Here is a 16,496-nt window from a genome sequence, read left to right on the forward strand (position 1 = left end):
GAACCAGAGATACAAATGACCCCCAGGGAGGGACAGAAAAAGGCCTTCCAAGAAACAAGCCAGAGAATTGTGCATCCACAGGCACATGCTGCCACAGGCTAGTCATATCCCATTTTCAAAACATTAAAGGGGAAGAAACTGGCAAAAAACTATTTTCTTTCCTAGATCTGGAGAGGGATAGCATTCTTAAAGTCTGCGGGAACACTCCAGCAATAAACTCTCCTTCACCTGGATCTCCCACCTGCCCAGGGCAGAGTGCAGATGATCATCTGGACGCACACCACACACTTCACTATTTCCTAGGGGTGCTGACCGCTCCCCCCCAGGCCTTGAAATACTAAACAAAGACGTATCCTATCAATTGGTTAATGAAGTAAACACTTCCTAATTCTTAAAAACAAAGCAGCTACCTCTTCCCAAGCTCTCCTCACCATCAACAGGATTAATGTCCTGGGGTCATCTCTCACATCCAAATTATCATCAAGCCTTGCTAACTCCTATGGACCCCCTTCTTTTCTTCTCATTCTCTTTGTCCCACTCAAGTGCAGGCCCTCAGGGCCCCATATCTGGTCAAGAACAAAAATATCCTACCAAGATAGCTTCCTTGACCCAGTACATCTGCGAAAGTCCTCAACATCATATTCATTCCATCATGCTCTGCTTCCTGCTAATGCTTAACAAATCTGAACTCCTCATTCAGGCCCACAAGACTGCTCCTCCAACTTTATTTCTTAATATTCTTCTCCTTTACCATCCTGAGTAGTTCATTCATAGCCTTCTGCACAAAACACACATAAACATTTTTCTGTACGTTTTCTTCATCTGAACACCTCATCTGTTCCCCTATCTTCTTTACTTTCAAAGAATCTTTTCTGGTTAACTCTAACTTTCTGAATTATTTCTTGGCTCTGGCTACTTCTGTACTAGGTTACTATTTTATTTTATAGCCTGCATTAATGTGCTGACTTATAAATACTGATTCTTTACTTCTCACCCAAGTATAAGACCCAACTCACTTGATCCAGAAGCTTCTTTAAAAACTGAGATTCTCCCTTAATCTTCCCCAGAAGTTGTCCTGCACTTAGGACATGACTCTGCTAATGACATTACTGGGCCCTACCGAAACAGCCCTTGTGGTACAACACTTGGGATATCATATCAAACAACGAGGAATAAAATCTCATTCTTCATAGCAATGTTCAGGCTGCCACCTGCTCCTATCAACATTGAACTTGACACTGAGTCTTTCCAAAATTATAAATTGTTTCATGACTTCAAAGTGTGCTACAAAACAAAACCCCAAAAACAAGCACAGTCACCAAAGACATTTATCTCCTTGATTCTTAGGATATGAATACCATTTTCTTTGAACACCCCATAGGATGAGATGCCCCACTTTTGTTCCTTATTTGTAAGATTAATCTAATCCTCAGGTTGTGGACTGATTTTCTAGAATGCAAATCAACACCAAAGCCAAAAGTAATCTTGTTCTCTACTAGCTCTGCCTCTAGCCTACCTCAGACCATCACATTTTTGGAAGGTACCCTGAAACAGAGAAGTTAATCATGAGTCTCAACTATTTAGTGGGTACTTCCTTAGATTAACCTCACTCTCAAACACTGACTCTTCAATTCCTGTAGTTTAAGCCTACATAGTTAGACAGGAAAAAGTGATCTGCCACTCCCCTTTATCACCTACTTACTGCTCAGAATAATAAGAGGGATTTTCCTTTTACTCCTTCCATCCTTTGGCCTCAAGGTGCTTGATGATCAAGATAATAAAAGTAAAGCATTTAGCACAGTGCCTGACACATGATGAGTTCCTGGACAACATTAGTTCCTATTCTCTCCCTCCTTCTTCCCCAAACCATAGGTTCTCAACCTTTCTGGGCCTATTTGTTCACTGGCTGAAGACAGCACTGAACTAGACAAACTAATGTCCTTTTGTAGTTCTAACAGTCTGTGACTCTAATTCACATATTCTGGTTTGTTTACTCTTCTACACACTGCCTTCACTTGGATCTGAAAAAAAGGAGAGAGGAATAACCCTGATTTCCAGGTTAGCCTAAAATACACAAAACCACTTTCAGGAGTTTTAAAACTCCAAAAATACAAGTAACTTTTTAAAAGTGATGCATCCATATCATCCCTTCCTCATTCCTTTTTTTTTTTTTTCCTTCCTCATTTCTTATTCTCTTGAACTACATAGGTAGCAGTGGGAGGCAAAATTTCCCAAATGTAATTTGCCTGATATAATCAAGCTTCCCAAAGTGAAAACATCTTCAAAACATCTCCCAACCTAAGGTTCTAAGGCCCATCCTCCAACCATAAAGGTAACACTACTGTAATCAAGAGGAACTCTTTACTCAAGGTGTTGCTTTAATGGGGCCTCCCTAAAATGAACCATGAAACTTAAGGCAGTTATCCCTTTTAACTAGCCCAACCATAATTCTTCCTTCCACCCCATATCTCTATATCTTCTTTCAAAAGCAAGTATACCCTAAGTGTCTTTCTGCAGCCCAGCTAACAGACTGCTCTACAGATCTCCTTCTTCCCCTTACTTACATCTCCTTCTCATATTGCTTTGTATTGTGTGAGGCCTTTGGCTCCCTAACATAAAATACAAATACTGGTAATAAGGCCACACTCAGAAGTTCCTGAATTTATAAAAGGGATCAGACTCCTAAGTTTTCTCTAAGTCTTTGAATTCAGCTTCTTTTTTCCAGGGCCCAAAAGCATTCGACATTGCATTACCCTTGGTAGGAGGGTTATCTGTCTCCAAGCCAATCCTCACCTCACCTACAAGATATGTATTGTAGTTCTGAGACGCAGGAGGTAAAAAGATCCTCTCCCTGACATGCCATCAGAACAGGCTCCTGAAGGTAAAGAAAAAAACATCCTCCAAGACCCAAGCTTTGTTTTTCACTTAGCTCTGTTACATTGTAGCCTTTGTGGGGTTGTCTCTGTGCTGCATCTCTGTACAGATGGTTTGGCTTGGATAAAATGCCCTTCATTCCTTTGGAACTATCAACATTATCTATTGTTTACAACCACACCAGAGCAAAACACCTAAAAAATCCATCTATTTCCAAGTCCTAGGAAAACTATGTCTAAGTGAACTTGTTTTATGGCTATATTCTCTTATTCCAGAGAAGTATGCTGTGGCTATGGGCTACAAATTGAGTAAGTTTCACTAACATGCACCCATCTAGAGAGTATTAAAGACAAACTTCATATCAGCCCCTTTCTCTCAGCCTTGGACTAACTTTTGAAATAGGTAGGAGAGCAATTCAGTGGCCAAAGCATTTTGGCACTTTAGTGATTAATCACCAGGGCATCAAAGCAATCCTCATCTGCTTTCTTATGGATAGCAGGGCCCTCTTCTCACTCACCAAGCTTTACTTCCCACAGACACCATCTGCAGCTGAGCTCAGAAATGTCATCACCAAAAAACATGTCTCAGGATATGAGGGAAGAGGATGAATTGAAGTGTTGAGACTCCCTGCCCTTCCTAGACCAGTAAAGGAATCTCTTATACCCCACACAACATAAATTAAAAATCTCCTTAGTAATAAGAAAGCATGGTTATTTTGCTTCTTCCCTCACCTCTTGCCCAGTAAGTTGAGGATCTGGAATAGACATTTGTCTTCTCAGTTGCCTCTATTACCCTTCAAAACTAGGAAGCACGAGTAACTCTAAATATCTTGTAGGATTAAGCAATCAATACCTCTGGTAGGCCTAATGCATGCAAGGTGGGCAGTGAGTGAAAAACAGGAAATGAAAAGTGGGTGGACAGGAAATGGAGATGGCTGCACATGGGGAGGAGTGGTAGAGTACCCCCAACAATTCCTCTGGGTGTCATACTTCCCCCATAGTCTTTCAACCCTACCTTGAAGTAAATGTTCACTTGAGAGTATTCTTAAGTTTACAGGAACATTAAAAGTATCCCTATAGATGAGAAATGCCACACCTGGACAGTAAAATTAACCAGCGTGTCCAGAAATGCTCACCTTGCCTCCCAGACAACCAAAAGACTTAGCAGTTTCACCTCTCCCCTGGAATGGTTGAATATTTACTCACTTGAGAAACTCCCCACTTCCATTCCACCTAGCCCTTTAGGATGACTAAGTTGTGAACTGAGAAGTAACTCCATACCTGAAACACAGTCAAACTATGGGGAAATCTTTAATAACAAAGGAAATCCCCTCATGAAGAACATTAACTGTTAACTTCCTTGAGGCATTAACTTTACCATTATAGTTAAGGATACCTGTCTGGGAAAAGACAGTGCTTAAGAAATGTATATACCGAAACAGCATGGTCTTTAATTAGAAATAGCCTTGGCTGTGATAGAGGGGAAAAAAAGTCCATGTTAGTTCGGTCCTCAGCCTTTAGGCCCAGAAATAAAAAGACTGCCACTGCTATGAAGTGCAAACAAAATTATCTAATAGGTTGAAGTTCACACTCCTAGTCATGAATCTGAAATTATAATAAAGACCAAAACCAAATTCCTTTTCTCTGGAGGCTAACCAGGAACACAGGATTCCAAGAATTGGAACAATCTTGAGCTTTCCATTCTCATTCTGGGTAAAGACAGCCCACAGGCAAGGGAACATCATAAACTTTGGGGATTCATAAACAGATTGGCAACCCTCATCACCAGTATTTGAATTCATCTTCCTAATTTCCTTGTTCTGGTGTACCCTTTAACTTTATATGATTGCTCACCCCACCAACAACTTCCTGATAACCTATCGCTCCTCTTCCTGTCTTCTAATGGGTTTTATTTGCTGTCTGCCTACTTAGGTCATAACTTGCAGGACTGCAGCATACACAAGGGAAATTTTAGTTCTGTGTCCTAAACCATGAAAGAGATGGGAAAACAATACTCTCCTCAGGTGGAGACAGGAAAGATTTTGAAGATAATAGGAATTTTACCCTTATAAACAACTTTACTCATTTCCTGGATTGGCAAAACATCAGGAAATCTCAACAGTGCTAGGAACACTAATCTCCATGCCTACCCTACTCATGGTCACATAAGAAGTGGTGGGGGGTCGTTATATTTAAGAGACTATTCTAAACAGCCTCTTACCAACTTCCATTGACAAATTTCAATGACAAGTTGAGCTAAAAACCCACTTATCTCTCCTTTCAGGAGGAGTCAGGGCACATGAGGCTCAACTCTTTCAATGGCCTGGCACCATTATTTGTGTAACTATTTCTACTTAAAAAGAAAAAAATCACCTTACAGTTTCCCCAACTTTTTTTCTTCTCTAGTTCCTAGCCTTGTGTTTTGAAGCACCTCTTCAAACCCTGAGAACTTTTTAAAAAAAAATATTTTGAGACTACAGAGATTCTGAGACAAAGAACTCCTAAGATAAAGTGGAGGAAAAAACCCTTTACATGCAATTAGATCTGCTCAGAGGCTACAGGTTAAGAAGTAAATGCAATGGAGCAAAAGTGGTATAGTAACAGGAAATATTTAATTTTCCAATCTCCACTTTCCATTTTTATAAACTGAAAGAAAAAAATTTAATATATTACAAAATATCTGTACATAGACAAGGTACACCCGATGTGGGGCAAAAACAAGAGAGAGAAGGAATACAGTGTCAGGAACCTAAATCAGGGAGAATGAGGTGGCAACTGACACTTTTCTGGTGCAGCATTCTCTCTCAAAACCTGCTGGTAACCATTTTAGTACTGTAACTATAAATGCATATTACACACACATACACACACACAGTGGCTGGGTGACGTCTATGGCATAACCTAACAAAAAGTCCTACTTACAAATTTGTGCTACTGCCCTGCTTTGAAAAGTATATATCTGATGTCATTTTTATCATTCCTATGGACAGTTGAAGAAAAAACTAAGGAACTGGGTCAAACAAAATTGTTTTCAAAACCACAAAAATGATCATGGTCAAACCAGTTTTGCCTCTCATTCACCAACAGCATCAGATTTCTCATCTGTTCAAAATAATGTATTTAATGGACTTATCTCCCATGGTACAATAATTAAAACAAAACAAAAACCACTTTTGAATATATCTGGGTTTGTAATTTTCTAACAGTCAAGTTGAAATTCTGCCAAAACTTTCCTTCATTTATAGATAACATAGCTGAAAAATTAACAAATACCTTTTCTTCCTCCACACAGATTCCAGGATTTCTTTTTTCCTCTGCTTTTAGAAATAGTCAAAATTACTGAACTTTTTTCACTGTAAAGGCTACACTCCCCAAATGGGGGTAGGGGGTGAGATGGAATCACACACACACACACCCCCCATACATACACTCACCCCCTTCCCTAGTAGTAAGGATGAGGGAATGGAGGCTTAAGTATATTATTTAGAATATTTGGCATAATTAAAAAATAAAGGATGGGAAGGGGGAAAGAAAAACATTATTGATGACTGCTGATAACCAGAATGTAATTAAAATATAGAGAATTTTATTCATATTTGATGGGAGACCAGTTATTTTCACTGAATAGATACCTTTGAAAGAATCCCAGGCTTAAGTTCTTCAATCAAAAATGGGAGTAGGGCCCAATGCCTCAAATTCAAATATTCTAAAATACAAAGGCCCATGTCTGAGGACTAAGAAGTCAACAGACAAAACGTTTAGGTGAACTGTAATGGAATTTTTCAATAGCATGTCAGTGAGCCTAGCAAATCTAATTGGACACACTGGTATAAAAAGCCATCAATGCCAAAATGGCTAGAAGGTTCTTCCTCTAATCAATGTTTGCCCATGAGGGCAAGGCCAGACCAAAAACCAGAGAGTAATAAAGAAATACACACACCGGATATCTACCTATTTCAGTAAACAGGGGAAAATAGTCTTCATGTAAGTATCTGAAGAGGGTTCTTCTTTCTTTAAAGTTTTTTTTTTTTTTTTTATTCGTGCACCTTTCTCTTACAAGTAGTTTTTATTTTTTAATATAAGAACTTGGCATTGAAACACAAAACTTCACTTGAGTTCTGAGAACTATACTCCAAGATGCTGAAGCATGTTTGCCTTTTCTTTGTAAAAGGGCCCTAATCTACGTTTCACAAAGGTCTAAGTCTGTGCAGATAATTTATATGAATGTGTATGTTTTTAAAACACATTATATGCTGGTATTTACACAGAAATGGAAGCCAGAATGAGAAGTCTCCCAAGTTATCCCACCCTGAAAGCCCTTCCCTTTTTCATTTCCTGTTTATAATAAGGCAAAATTCTTGCCATGAAGTCATAATTTAACCCCTTTTACCAAAAAACAAAACCAAAATCAAATCTCTCTAGAAGAAATTCCCCAAAAGAATTGGCAGGATATACATGCTGAGATGTGTATATGTCAATACTGTTTCTTTCTCATGGCCTATTCTTTTAAAATTTTTAAAAAAAGGTCTCAGATATTGATAGATTTTCAGAAAAATATGCACCCTAAACTAAGTTACATTTTCATGTATTTTCAGGATGTATTTCTTTTCTCTTTGACAATAATGCTCTGTTTCAAAGGTTTTTTTTTTTGACATAAAAATATATGTGTAAACAGTATGCTAACTGCTCTTACTAGCCCTCTAGTTATGGAGGCATCATCTTAAACCCCAGCTCAACAGCAATGTCCTAGGCTGTCTGCATTTATAAATCAACTTCACCATCAGAACATGGTTTTAAAAAAAACAAAAACATTTTAGAATTGAAAAGTTACAGAGAACAATATAGGAGTTTGAATTTCCTTTCCTTTATTTCAAAAAAAGTAAAGAATTATCCCAGGTTCTTGGGCATCTCAACGATTAATTTTTTCCAAACAAATGCCTCAAAAAGAGACAGAGAGAGAGAGAGAGAGAGAGAGAGAGAGAGAATGAGAAACTCTATAAATTATAGAGGGGGTACAAAAAGGAAGAGATGGGGTAAATCTACCTACATGCCCAAGAGTGCCTCTTTCTACCACCTGCTTCATGTGCAGGGAGAGGGGCATGTCTTTTGCCAAAGCAGAGCAAACTTAAAGGATGAGTAATTTATTTGGAAAAAAGGTATATGTTCAAGATGCTCAATGGGGAAAAAAAGAGTTCACTTGAAAGCAAAAATGTGAGATGGTGGAGAGGAAGGAAACATTTATTTAAATCAGCCAGTCACTCTCTTTCTCTTATAGCAAAAGCCTAAGAGTAGCTCAAATATTGTGAACACTATTATCTTTAAAGGAAAACAAAACAAAACAAAAACAAAATTCAAAAGAAAGAAATCATAAAAAATCCCCAAATTTTAAAAACTTAAAAGAGAGCCTCTCCTGAGCCATCTCAAAATTAAAACTGTTCTCCTTTTCTTCTGCTCAAGAAGTGCAGGCAAATGAACTAATACAACATTTACTTTTCAATTTAATGACCCTCTCCACATTCTCTACTTGTATCTACTAGGTAGAGTTGAAGTAATTGTTCTGGCTGTAGCCCATCCAGGGGGAACTGGTGCCAACATCATTATTTTATAAGTCGCCTGCTAGTAGCAAGTGAGCAAGGAATACAACAGACAGCTTTGCGGTAGCCAAATGCAGATGATTACCTCGCTCTGGCAAATGATTTCATTAATGTTTCAGAGGACTGGATGGAAGGATGAATAGGGAAGGAATCTTTCAGGACACTGAAGTCTCTGGGTTAGTAAGGAACTCCTCTCCCTCTTCCCCCTCTTGGCGGGACTCTTGTAGGCCCCCGATAGAGTTTTCCGTAAGCAGAAGACTGAGCTGGGCCCCCCCAGTTAAGGCCTGCTCCTGAACTGCTGGCTCCAGTGTTTCCTGGCCCCAGCTCCCCATAGTTCTGCAATTTGGTCTCTGCATGTACCACAGAGTTGCTGCTTCCCTCAGCCTTCAGGAATGGTTGCCCGACCACTGAGTGTAATGGTAAGGGGACCCTGGCAAAACGGAGGTCCTGGTCCCCTGGGAACTGCACTGACCCTGTGCCCTGGTAACTGCTGGACTCCCCAAGGTGGCTCACAGAGCCTGAGAAGGTCCTGTTCTTCACCAGGGTCTGGGTCAAGGATTCTGTCAAAGCTGGACCAGAGTTGCGTTCATCAGTGTCAGTGGCACTGAACCCTGTTTCAGGCCCATCAGTGTTTCCGTAAGTCCTGTTGGGATGGGGTCGGGTGGAGTATTCCATTGGTCTCAAGGCCTGGTGCTCATGTGGCAGGTGGCCAGGAGGCTCTGCTTCAGGCTGGGATAAAAGTTGCAGCAAGGCGGCTGTCACGGCTGGGTTCAACTCCTGGGGGGCGCTGGAAAGATCGCCTTCAACCAGAGGGGGTGGAGGTGGCGGCGGTGGAGGTCCGGGGGGCTCAGGGGGCCTCTTCTCTGGTGGAAGAATGTGAGGAGGACATGCTGTGGAAGGGTTACTTCTTTTAAACACCATCTTAAAAATCACATGTGATTATAAACACAAACACACACACACATACACACATACACTGACCAACAAAACAAATATCAATACAAGTAACCATATATATATATATAAAGAATAAAATCTTGGGATCAGGAAATTGCAATTTATAAATAAAATCAAGTGATTAAAATAAAACAGTTGCATTATGAATCTAACAGCTGGTGTAAAAAAGCTCATATGTTTCAAATGATTGTCCTGATTTTTGTCTGAGATTTCCTCCATTTCCTTCCTTAAGGAACTGTTCTAATATGTAGGCTGTTAGCAGCCTCCCCACCCCTTTTTGCTGTTGGATCAAAACATTAATGAAAATAACGTAGAAAGAAGGAAGATGAGAGGAAATAATACACATGTTGTGGTCACATTTCTAGCACATAATCTCGTTGTACAATAGAAGACCTTGCACGGACTTAAGCTAACACATTTTACAGAACATTTGATGATATAAGGTTAACACCTGAAATAGAACTTAAAAGAATATACAGGAGAGATGAAATAAAGTAAAAACCTTTCATCACTGTCACGTATAAATATACACTTGCTTCTCCAAACTTTAGTCCCCTTTCCCCAAAATCACATTCTGAAGGAAGGGATATTAACCACCATTCTGTCATTCAGCTTTCTATGTTACAGTAATGATAGACTAATCTATCATATTTTCTATTTTGTTTCCCAACCTCTTGCATTTTTTTCCATGCTATGAAAAAAATCACTATAGTAATGTCATGCAGAATGAATGGGCTATTGATAAACATCTGTTTATCTTGGAGATGGTGACAAGAACTGAGTATTTAGAAATGTTGAACTTATATACTACACTCTGTCTTTCCAAAGATCTTTGTCTTTTTTGAACCACTCCCCACATTCCCACACCCGCATGGCCCAACTCCCCTGTTGGCTAAATTTACCTAAGCATGGCAATCATTGTCTGGTAACTCCTGCCAAGGCTGGAGAGTAGAGATGTAAAATGGTGTGAGTTTGAGGATATACAAAAGCAAGTACAATCAGAACAGTGTTTTTAAAGAGTTAGGAGTCAGCCTGCTGAAGAAAAGGTTTAATGTTTTGGGGTATCTTCCAAAGGATTGATTTTTCTGTTCCCTATGGAACTGTATTTCTAAATGCCCATATAGTCAATTCTTTATTATCTGAGCTACTGATATAAGAGTCATTACTCAGACAAGCCAAAAATAGTTTTTAGTTATAAAGTATTTTGGTAGCATATTTACCACAATTATATTTTGCAAAGACAATCAGTAAATTAAGTATGTATTCTTTCAGCATGCAGGTAAAAGTACTCTGAAAACACAATATTGTAACGCTGTACCCTGGAAGGATAAGTTCAGGTGCTATATGTAACATATAAGTAGGGGGGGCAACAGTCCCAAGGTTGCCCGGGACTGAGCAGGTTTCTCAGGTTGCTGACTTTCAGTTTTAAAACCATGACAGTTACAGAGATGAGTTGGTCACCCTGTATACCGTACCCACCCAAGTTGCTTGTTGACAGATCGGTTGTTTGACTAGGTGGTAGGTAAAAATGAATTTAAGGACAAAAAATTAGCTATAGAAAACTCACAACTGAAAAGAAGATATACTGAAATAGGAGAGCTAACTGGACTATAATCATCTATAGATTTTGGAGCTTCTTGCTGCCATACTATATATCTCACTACATAAGATATATAAGGCCTGCTTTGATTCTACATAAGAACATCTCAGTACCACTTATATTTTAAAGTATTTTTGGACTATACATAAAACACCAGCTTTTTTAATACCAATGGTAAACAACTTTAAAAACGCCTTACTGCAAAAGTAAGCAAAGCTAAACTTATTCTTCCAACTATACTACTTTTCATACTTGAACTCTACCTTTTATGTAAATACTGTGTTTCAAGAGAACTAATTCTTGAGTTCAAATTCACATTATGAGTATAGAAACTACCTCAATGTAGAAAAGCAGATTGTAAAGAGCTATTAAATAAAACTTCTTAAAAAAATAAAGAGCACATTTAAAAAATCATACTATTATAACATTTAGTGTTAATAGTATTTCCAATTCTTAACAGTTTGTACTAATGGAGGGAGTTATTAATGAAATGTATAAATAATTTAAATATTTTGATTGATTTATTAAATTCCAATCTTAACCCTTTCCCCACACAAGTAAAGAGTAGCTAAACATAGCCAAAGTGATAGATTTCCACCTTCTCTGGCTTATTCAGTCTGCCCTCTGGTGGAAATGGTAATGAACAGTAAAACGGCCAAAAGAGAGGCAGCAGCAGGGGAGAAACAAACAGGAGAGATCGGGAAAACTGGATAATCTGTGGGTAATAATAAGGATTGGTATTTTTACTCTCCTTTGAAAAGTAAACCCAACAATTTCTGGCCATAGGCCAGGCCTTAATTTTAGCTCAATCTCACCATTTGGCTGACAGCTTGTTAGCTCAATTATTGGGTAAATTTCTTTCAATTCCTATATTATTTAATTTGAATGAGTTCTTCCAGGTATTTTGATTATAGCTGAATTTTTCTGCTGGGGTGGGGAGAAGAAGGAAGGTGTGGGAGAGGAGGCAAAAAGGCCTGCTTTGATTCTAGATTAGCTTTCTCTGTTATTTCATGTTCTAGTCTCTTAAAAGCAACTGGAATCAGTATGACAGGAAAACAAACTGAATTAGAAAACAAATTAAAAAAAAAAAAACCATATTAAGAAAAGTATGCCAGTCCTAATTCTGCCTCTGCCAATAATATGGTTCCAGCAGTGAGACCATAGGCAGGCTTCTTGGATTTCAGTTTCCCTATCTGTAAAGGGTTTAATTTTATTTATGTTATCTTCCAGTTTTAAAAAGCTTTGCATGTGTGAAAAATAACATATATTTGTATACCAGTTGAAAAAAGGCATATACTTTCTGCACCATCCCATATGAAATGCGAATGTAGGACAACCTAAAGTTGAAGGTTAGTGTACCTCCTCAGCCCTTGTGCCTCTTCTCAGTCCCCAATTCATGGGGTCTTCATGGACAGCGAAAATTCCCAAGTTGAAAACACTTTCACGTAAGTAAGCATTTTGCAAAAAGACTGTGAATGAGAATTAGAAAATTTAAACTTTTTTTCCTCTAATAAAATTGTGTGGTGTGGTCACACCAGACCAAGGTATAATATATTTCCTTTTCTTAGATTTTTCTTTACGTAACGCTCACTTCCTAATTTGGGGTCCATTCAATTGTCTCTCTTAGGAACACAGGTTTTTAAAAAGCATTTTTATACACTCTAATTTTGGGGGAAAGGAAATGTATGGTGTTAGTTATCTACTTAAAAATATTTCTATATTACTTCTCAGGAGATTAACAATGGCATTTTATTAGAGGTTTTTTTTGTTGTTTTTTTTTTTACTGTATCTTTCAGGTAAGACTGGTATCCAGTATTCACTACACTAGAGTAAAATTTACTATTTGTACAATCTGATGATGATTTATTTGGAAGGCAGATTTTCAAGTGCTACTACTAGTTGGCCACCATTCTCACAGTGATTCAAGATGTATCACTAGGTATGGTTGTGGTTTCCTAGGGTTAGATACAGAGGCTTTACTTACCTACCTCCCAGGAAATGGAAAAACAATCAGTATATGAAAAGTGCTTTGAGGAGCTCTGAGACTTAAATAGAAGCCAGGCAAGAAATACATAATTGGGTGCTATGTTCTCCTGTAGGCTAGGTTACAGAAAACTGAAACTGAGGCCACTGATGTGAAAAAGAAAATGTTAAAGAGATTTTTAAGAGGATCAACAGCACCTGAGCTCAATGAGATTCATGACCGGTCTGTTTACCTGCTGCCTCCTCCTGTGGCATTGTGGGAGTTCTTCGGGGCCCCTGTGGCCCACTGTTCTTGTCACTGCTGTTTTCCTCCAGGCTGCCTGCTGGCTCCTGGGTTTTCATCAGCTGACTCAAAAGAACTGCCAACATATTCTGCATGTCAGCTGGTGTGCTTGAAGCTTCAGAGCTTGTCTGTTCTGCTGAAGGCTGGACCACTAGGGCAGGAGGTGCCTCCTTCAAAGACTCTTCTGGGGCCAAGGGCTCTGAGTCCTGCTGCTGGGAAGTGGCTTCAGTTAGGGCACTGATGGATTGGTTCAGGGCCTCCAGCTGCTGCTGCATCTCTGGGTTGGAGTGGATGTTAAGCAGCTGAGCCATTTGAGGGATGCTCAGGTCGGTTTGGCTCTGCAGCAGATTCAGTAACACTGCCAATTCACTTTGATTCAACTGCTGGGTGATGTCACCGAGGCCTGTGGACAGACAGTGGAGCCAATATAAGAGGATGAGGCAGGTTAAGGACCTCTGGCTTCTTCAACTGGCAACAGCAACTTACAATATTCAAAGTATTAAGTTTCATTTTGAATATCTCATTTTTCATGCCTCAAAGTGTCATGACAATTTGTTATTCTTTATATTTTCACTTCAAAACACAGGAACAAGCTAAAACATCTCTGTACTGTGAGTAAAAGTGATCTCATTTTATCTATATTCTTCAAGATCGGTGACTTACAACCCTTATGGCACATCACAATTACTAGGAGAGATTGTAAAATTCAGATGCTTCAGTTTCTACCCCCAGAGATCTGGCAATTTATTCAGGAGTATTTACTTTTCAAGCTTCCCAGATGATCTGAATGTGCAGCCAGTGTTAAAAACCAATCTTATAGGTGGACAGGGAAAGGAAAGTAAGCCATGGAAAGAATACCTATAGTTCAGAAAAACTGATGGTACCACAGGACAACCACTTTATTATAATTGTTCACTATTACACAGTTTTGGATATATTTAGATCAAATAACCTTCCACAGAACTAACTACCTTTAATAGCAATTGTGATTTAAATGATTAGACTCTAAGAAAGTCTTAGCAAATCTAACATAAACAGGGCTCCAAATTACATATTAGAAAACCATGGGTAAGGAATGCATGGGTGGCTCAGTGGGTTAAAGCCTCTGCCTTCGGCTCAGGTCATGATCCCAGGGTCCTGGGATTGAGCACCACATCGGGCTCTCTGCTCAGCAGGGAGCCTGCTTCCCTTCCTCTCTCTTTGCCTGCCTCTCTGCCTACTTGTGATCTCTGTCAAGTAAATAAAAAATCTTAAAAAAAAAAAAAAGAAAACCATGGGTAAATGAGCCTTAAATTTGGCCTATTTAATGATTTATGCTATACATCTAGTTAAGATATAGCATTCCCACTTTCTTGAAAGGAAAATAATCTACTGTAGACTTTCTAGACAACATGCACAAAACTTGGTTTAGCTCCTTCTCCTCATAATGAGGTCACTTCTTTATTAATGCTTCAGTGGCTAGAAACTAAAACACACACGCATGCATGCATTCTTGCACTTGACCATCAAAACCTGCCCTACTGTCCTTAAAGCACAAAAACTCCATCCTAGAACTGACCTATTGCATCCCCAGTCCCAGGCTCCACCTTGCCAGGAGCAGGCTGAGGTGGTGCTGGGCTGCTATTCTTCACAGGCTCAGCACTTGTCCCTGAGGTAGTTTCTTTCCGAGAGGCTTTGGAAGGAGGTGGCTCTTCTATCACAACACCACTCTGTCGCTGTCGTCGCCGTTTCTTACTCCATAATTCATGGCAATCTTGCCAGTGGGGGAGGCTGCAAAAAGAGAAAGCAAAGGGGAAATGTGTGTGGGACTGCAACAGTGAGTGAACGGAAGAACCAGAGATTAAAATGTGAAGGCAAAGAGCAGAGGGAAATGGAAAGAATAATATAAATAAAATTAACTAGAAATATTAGTAAATAGATAGTAGCACTGTAAAAGGGATCATGGCATATGGTAGGTAGTCTAAGGAAATAAAAGTCCAAAAGCCCAAGAGATTTCTACAGTGAGAAATGAAGAGGCGCCTAGGTGACTCAGTGGGTTAAGCCTCTGCCTTTGGCTCAGGTCATGATCTCAGGGTCCTGGGATCGAGCCCCTCAGCGGGGGGCGGGGAGCCTCCTTCTCCCCACTCCCTGCCTACCTCTCTGCCTACTTAGGATCTCTGTCTGTCAAATAAAAAAAAAAAACACACACAAAAAACCACATTTACAGTGAGAAATGAGGGTCTTGCTAATATCAGAGACATACCTACTATATAAATGCCCACATTCCAAATAGTTAAGTCTTATAACTATTCTTGCTTTACAAAACAAGAATAAAGGAGAACTTTATTCGTCAAGTTTCAATCGGGAATAAACAAGACAGAGATGACCAGCTTGTTAGTATCTACAAAAAAGTCCAGGCAAGGGGGTGGACCACTAAAGTATAGTATTATGATCTGTGAGGACCAAAAAACGGGTTCTTTTCTTCTTTCTACCCAATGAATTTCCATGGCTCGATATTTTGTGGGGTTTATTAGTAAACTTTAATATACATTTCCAGATGTCCTCATATTTGATTATGCAAATCTTATTACAATAAAGATTACCAGAGTCAAAATCTCCCTATAATAAGAGCTCCCAAATTTCAGTAAAAAGTTTATGTATTTCAATCCACATTCAATGTATCAAAATTCTAGTGCAGTAAATAAATATGAATAAATATGGACATTTCTTTGAAACAATTAGATTTATGGTTACTACCCACTCAGTCTTTAAATACTGTGTATTTCGGGGCACCTGGGTGACTCAGTCATTAAGCATCTGCCTTTGGCTCAAGTCATGATCTCAGGGTTCTGGGATACAACCCTGCGTCAGGCTCCTCATTCTGTGGGAAGCCAGCTTCTCCCTCTCCCACTCCCCCTGCTTGTGTTTCCTCTCTCATTGTGTGTCTCTCTGTCAAATAAACAAAATCTTTTGTAAATAAATAAATAAATAATCTCTTTAAGACCGTTTCTTTATGTAAGAAAAAAATACCCAAGGACTCTGACATGAAAGCTGTGACACTGTCAATGATAAATTCAAAGATATAAGACTTTTTATCTGCCAAACGTGAAACATGAGTATAGAACCTTAGAAGATCCTACAGAATACAGAAAATACAGAAGATTCTGCTGAAAGAGACACACATTCAAACACTCTATTTTCAACATCAAAATTCGGGTTATATTACC

General features: G+C 39.1%; 1 protein-coding gene across 8 annotated transcripts in view; it reads right to left on the minus strand.

Annotated features, from left to right (window-relative positions):
• CDK12 (cyclin dependent kinase 12) overlaps window positions 1–16,496 on the minus strand; it is an 87,282-nt gene that overhangs the window by 24,598 nt on the left and 46,188 nt on the right. For 4 of the 8 annotated variants that reach the window (XM_045070300.1, XM_045070299.1, XM_013062545.2 and 1 more), the window contains exons 12-14: window positions 14,849–15,060; window positions 13,241–13,693; window positions 8,940–9,357 (exon numbers count right to left, since the gene is read on the minus strand). In XM_045070300.1, the coding sequence (XP_044926235.1) occupies window positions 8,940–9,357; window positions 13,241–13,693; window positions 14,849–15,060 (1,083 nt within the window). Of the gene's footprint in view, window positions 1–7,715; window positions 9,358–13,240; window positions 13,694–14,848; window positions 15,061–16,496 lie in introns of those variants that run through there. The other 4 variants (XM_045070301.1, XM_013062547.2, XM_004764662.3 and 1 more) reach the window with 3 other exon arrangements.

This window comes from Mustela putorius, unplaced genomic scaffold, assembly GCF_011764305.1.
Source record: "Mustela putorius furo isolate JIRA1106 unplaced genomic scaffold, ASM1176430v1.1 tig00003962_pilon_pilon_pilon, whole genome shotgun sequence".
NCBI classification, from domain to species: domain Eukaryota; kingdom Metazoa; phylum Chordata; class Mammalia; order Carnivora; family Mustelidae; genus Mustela; species Mustela putorius.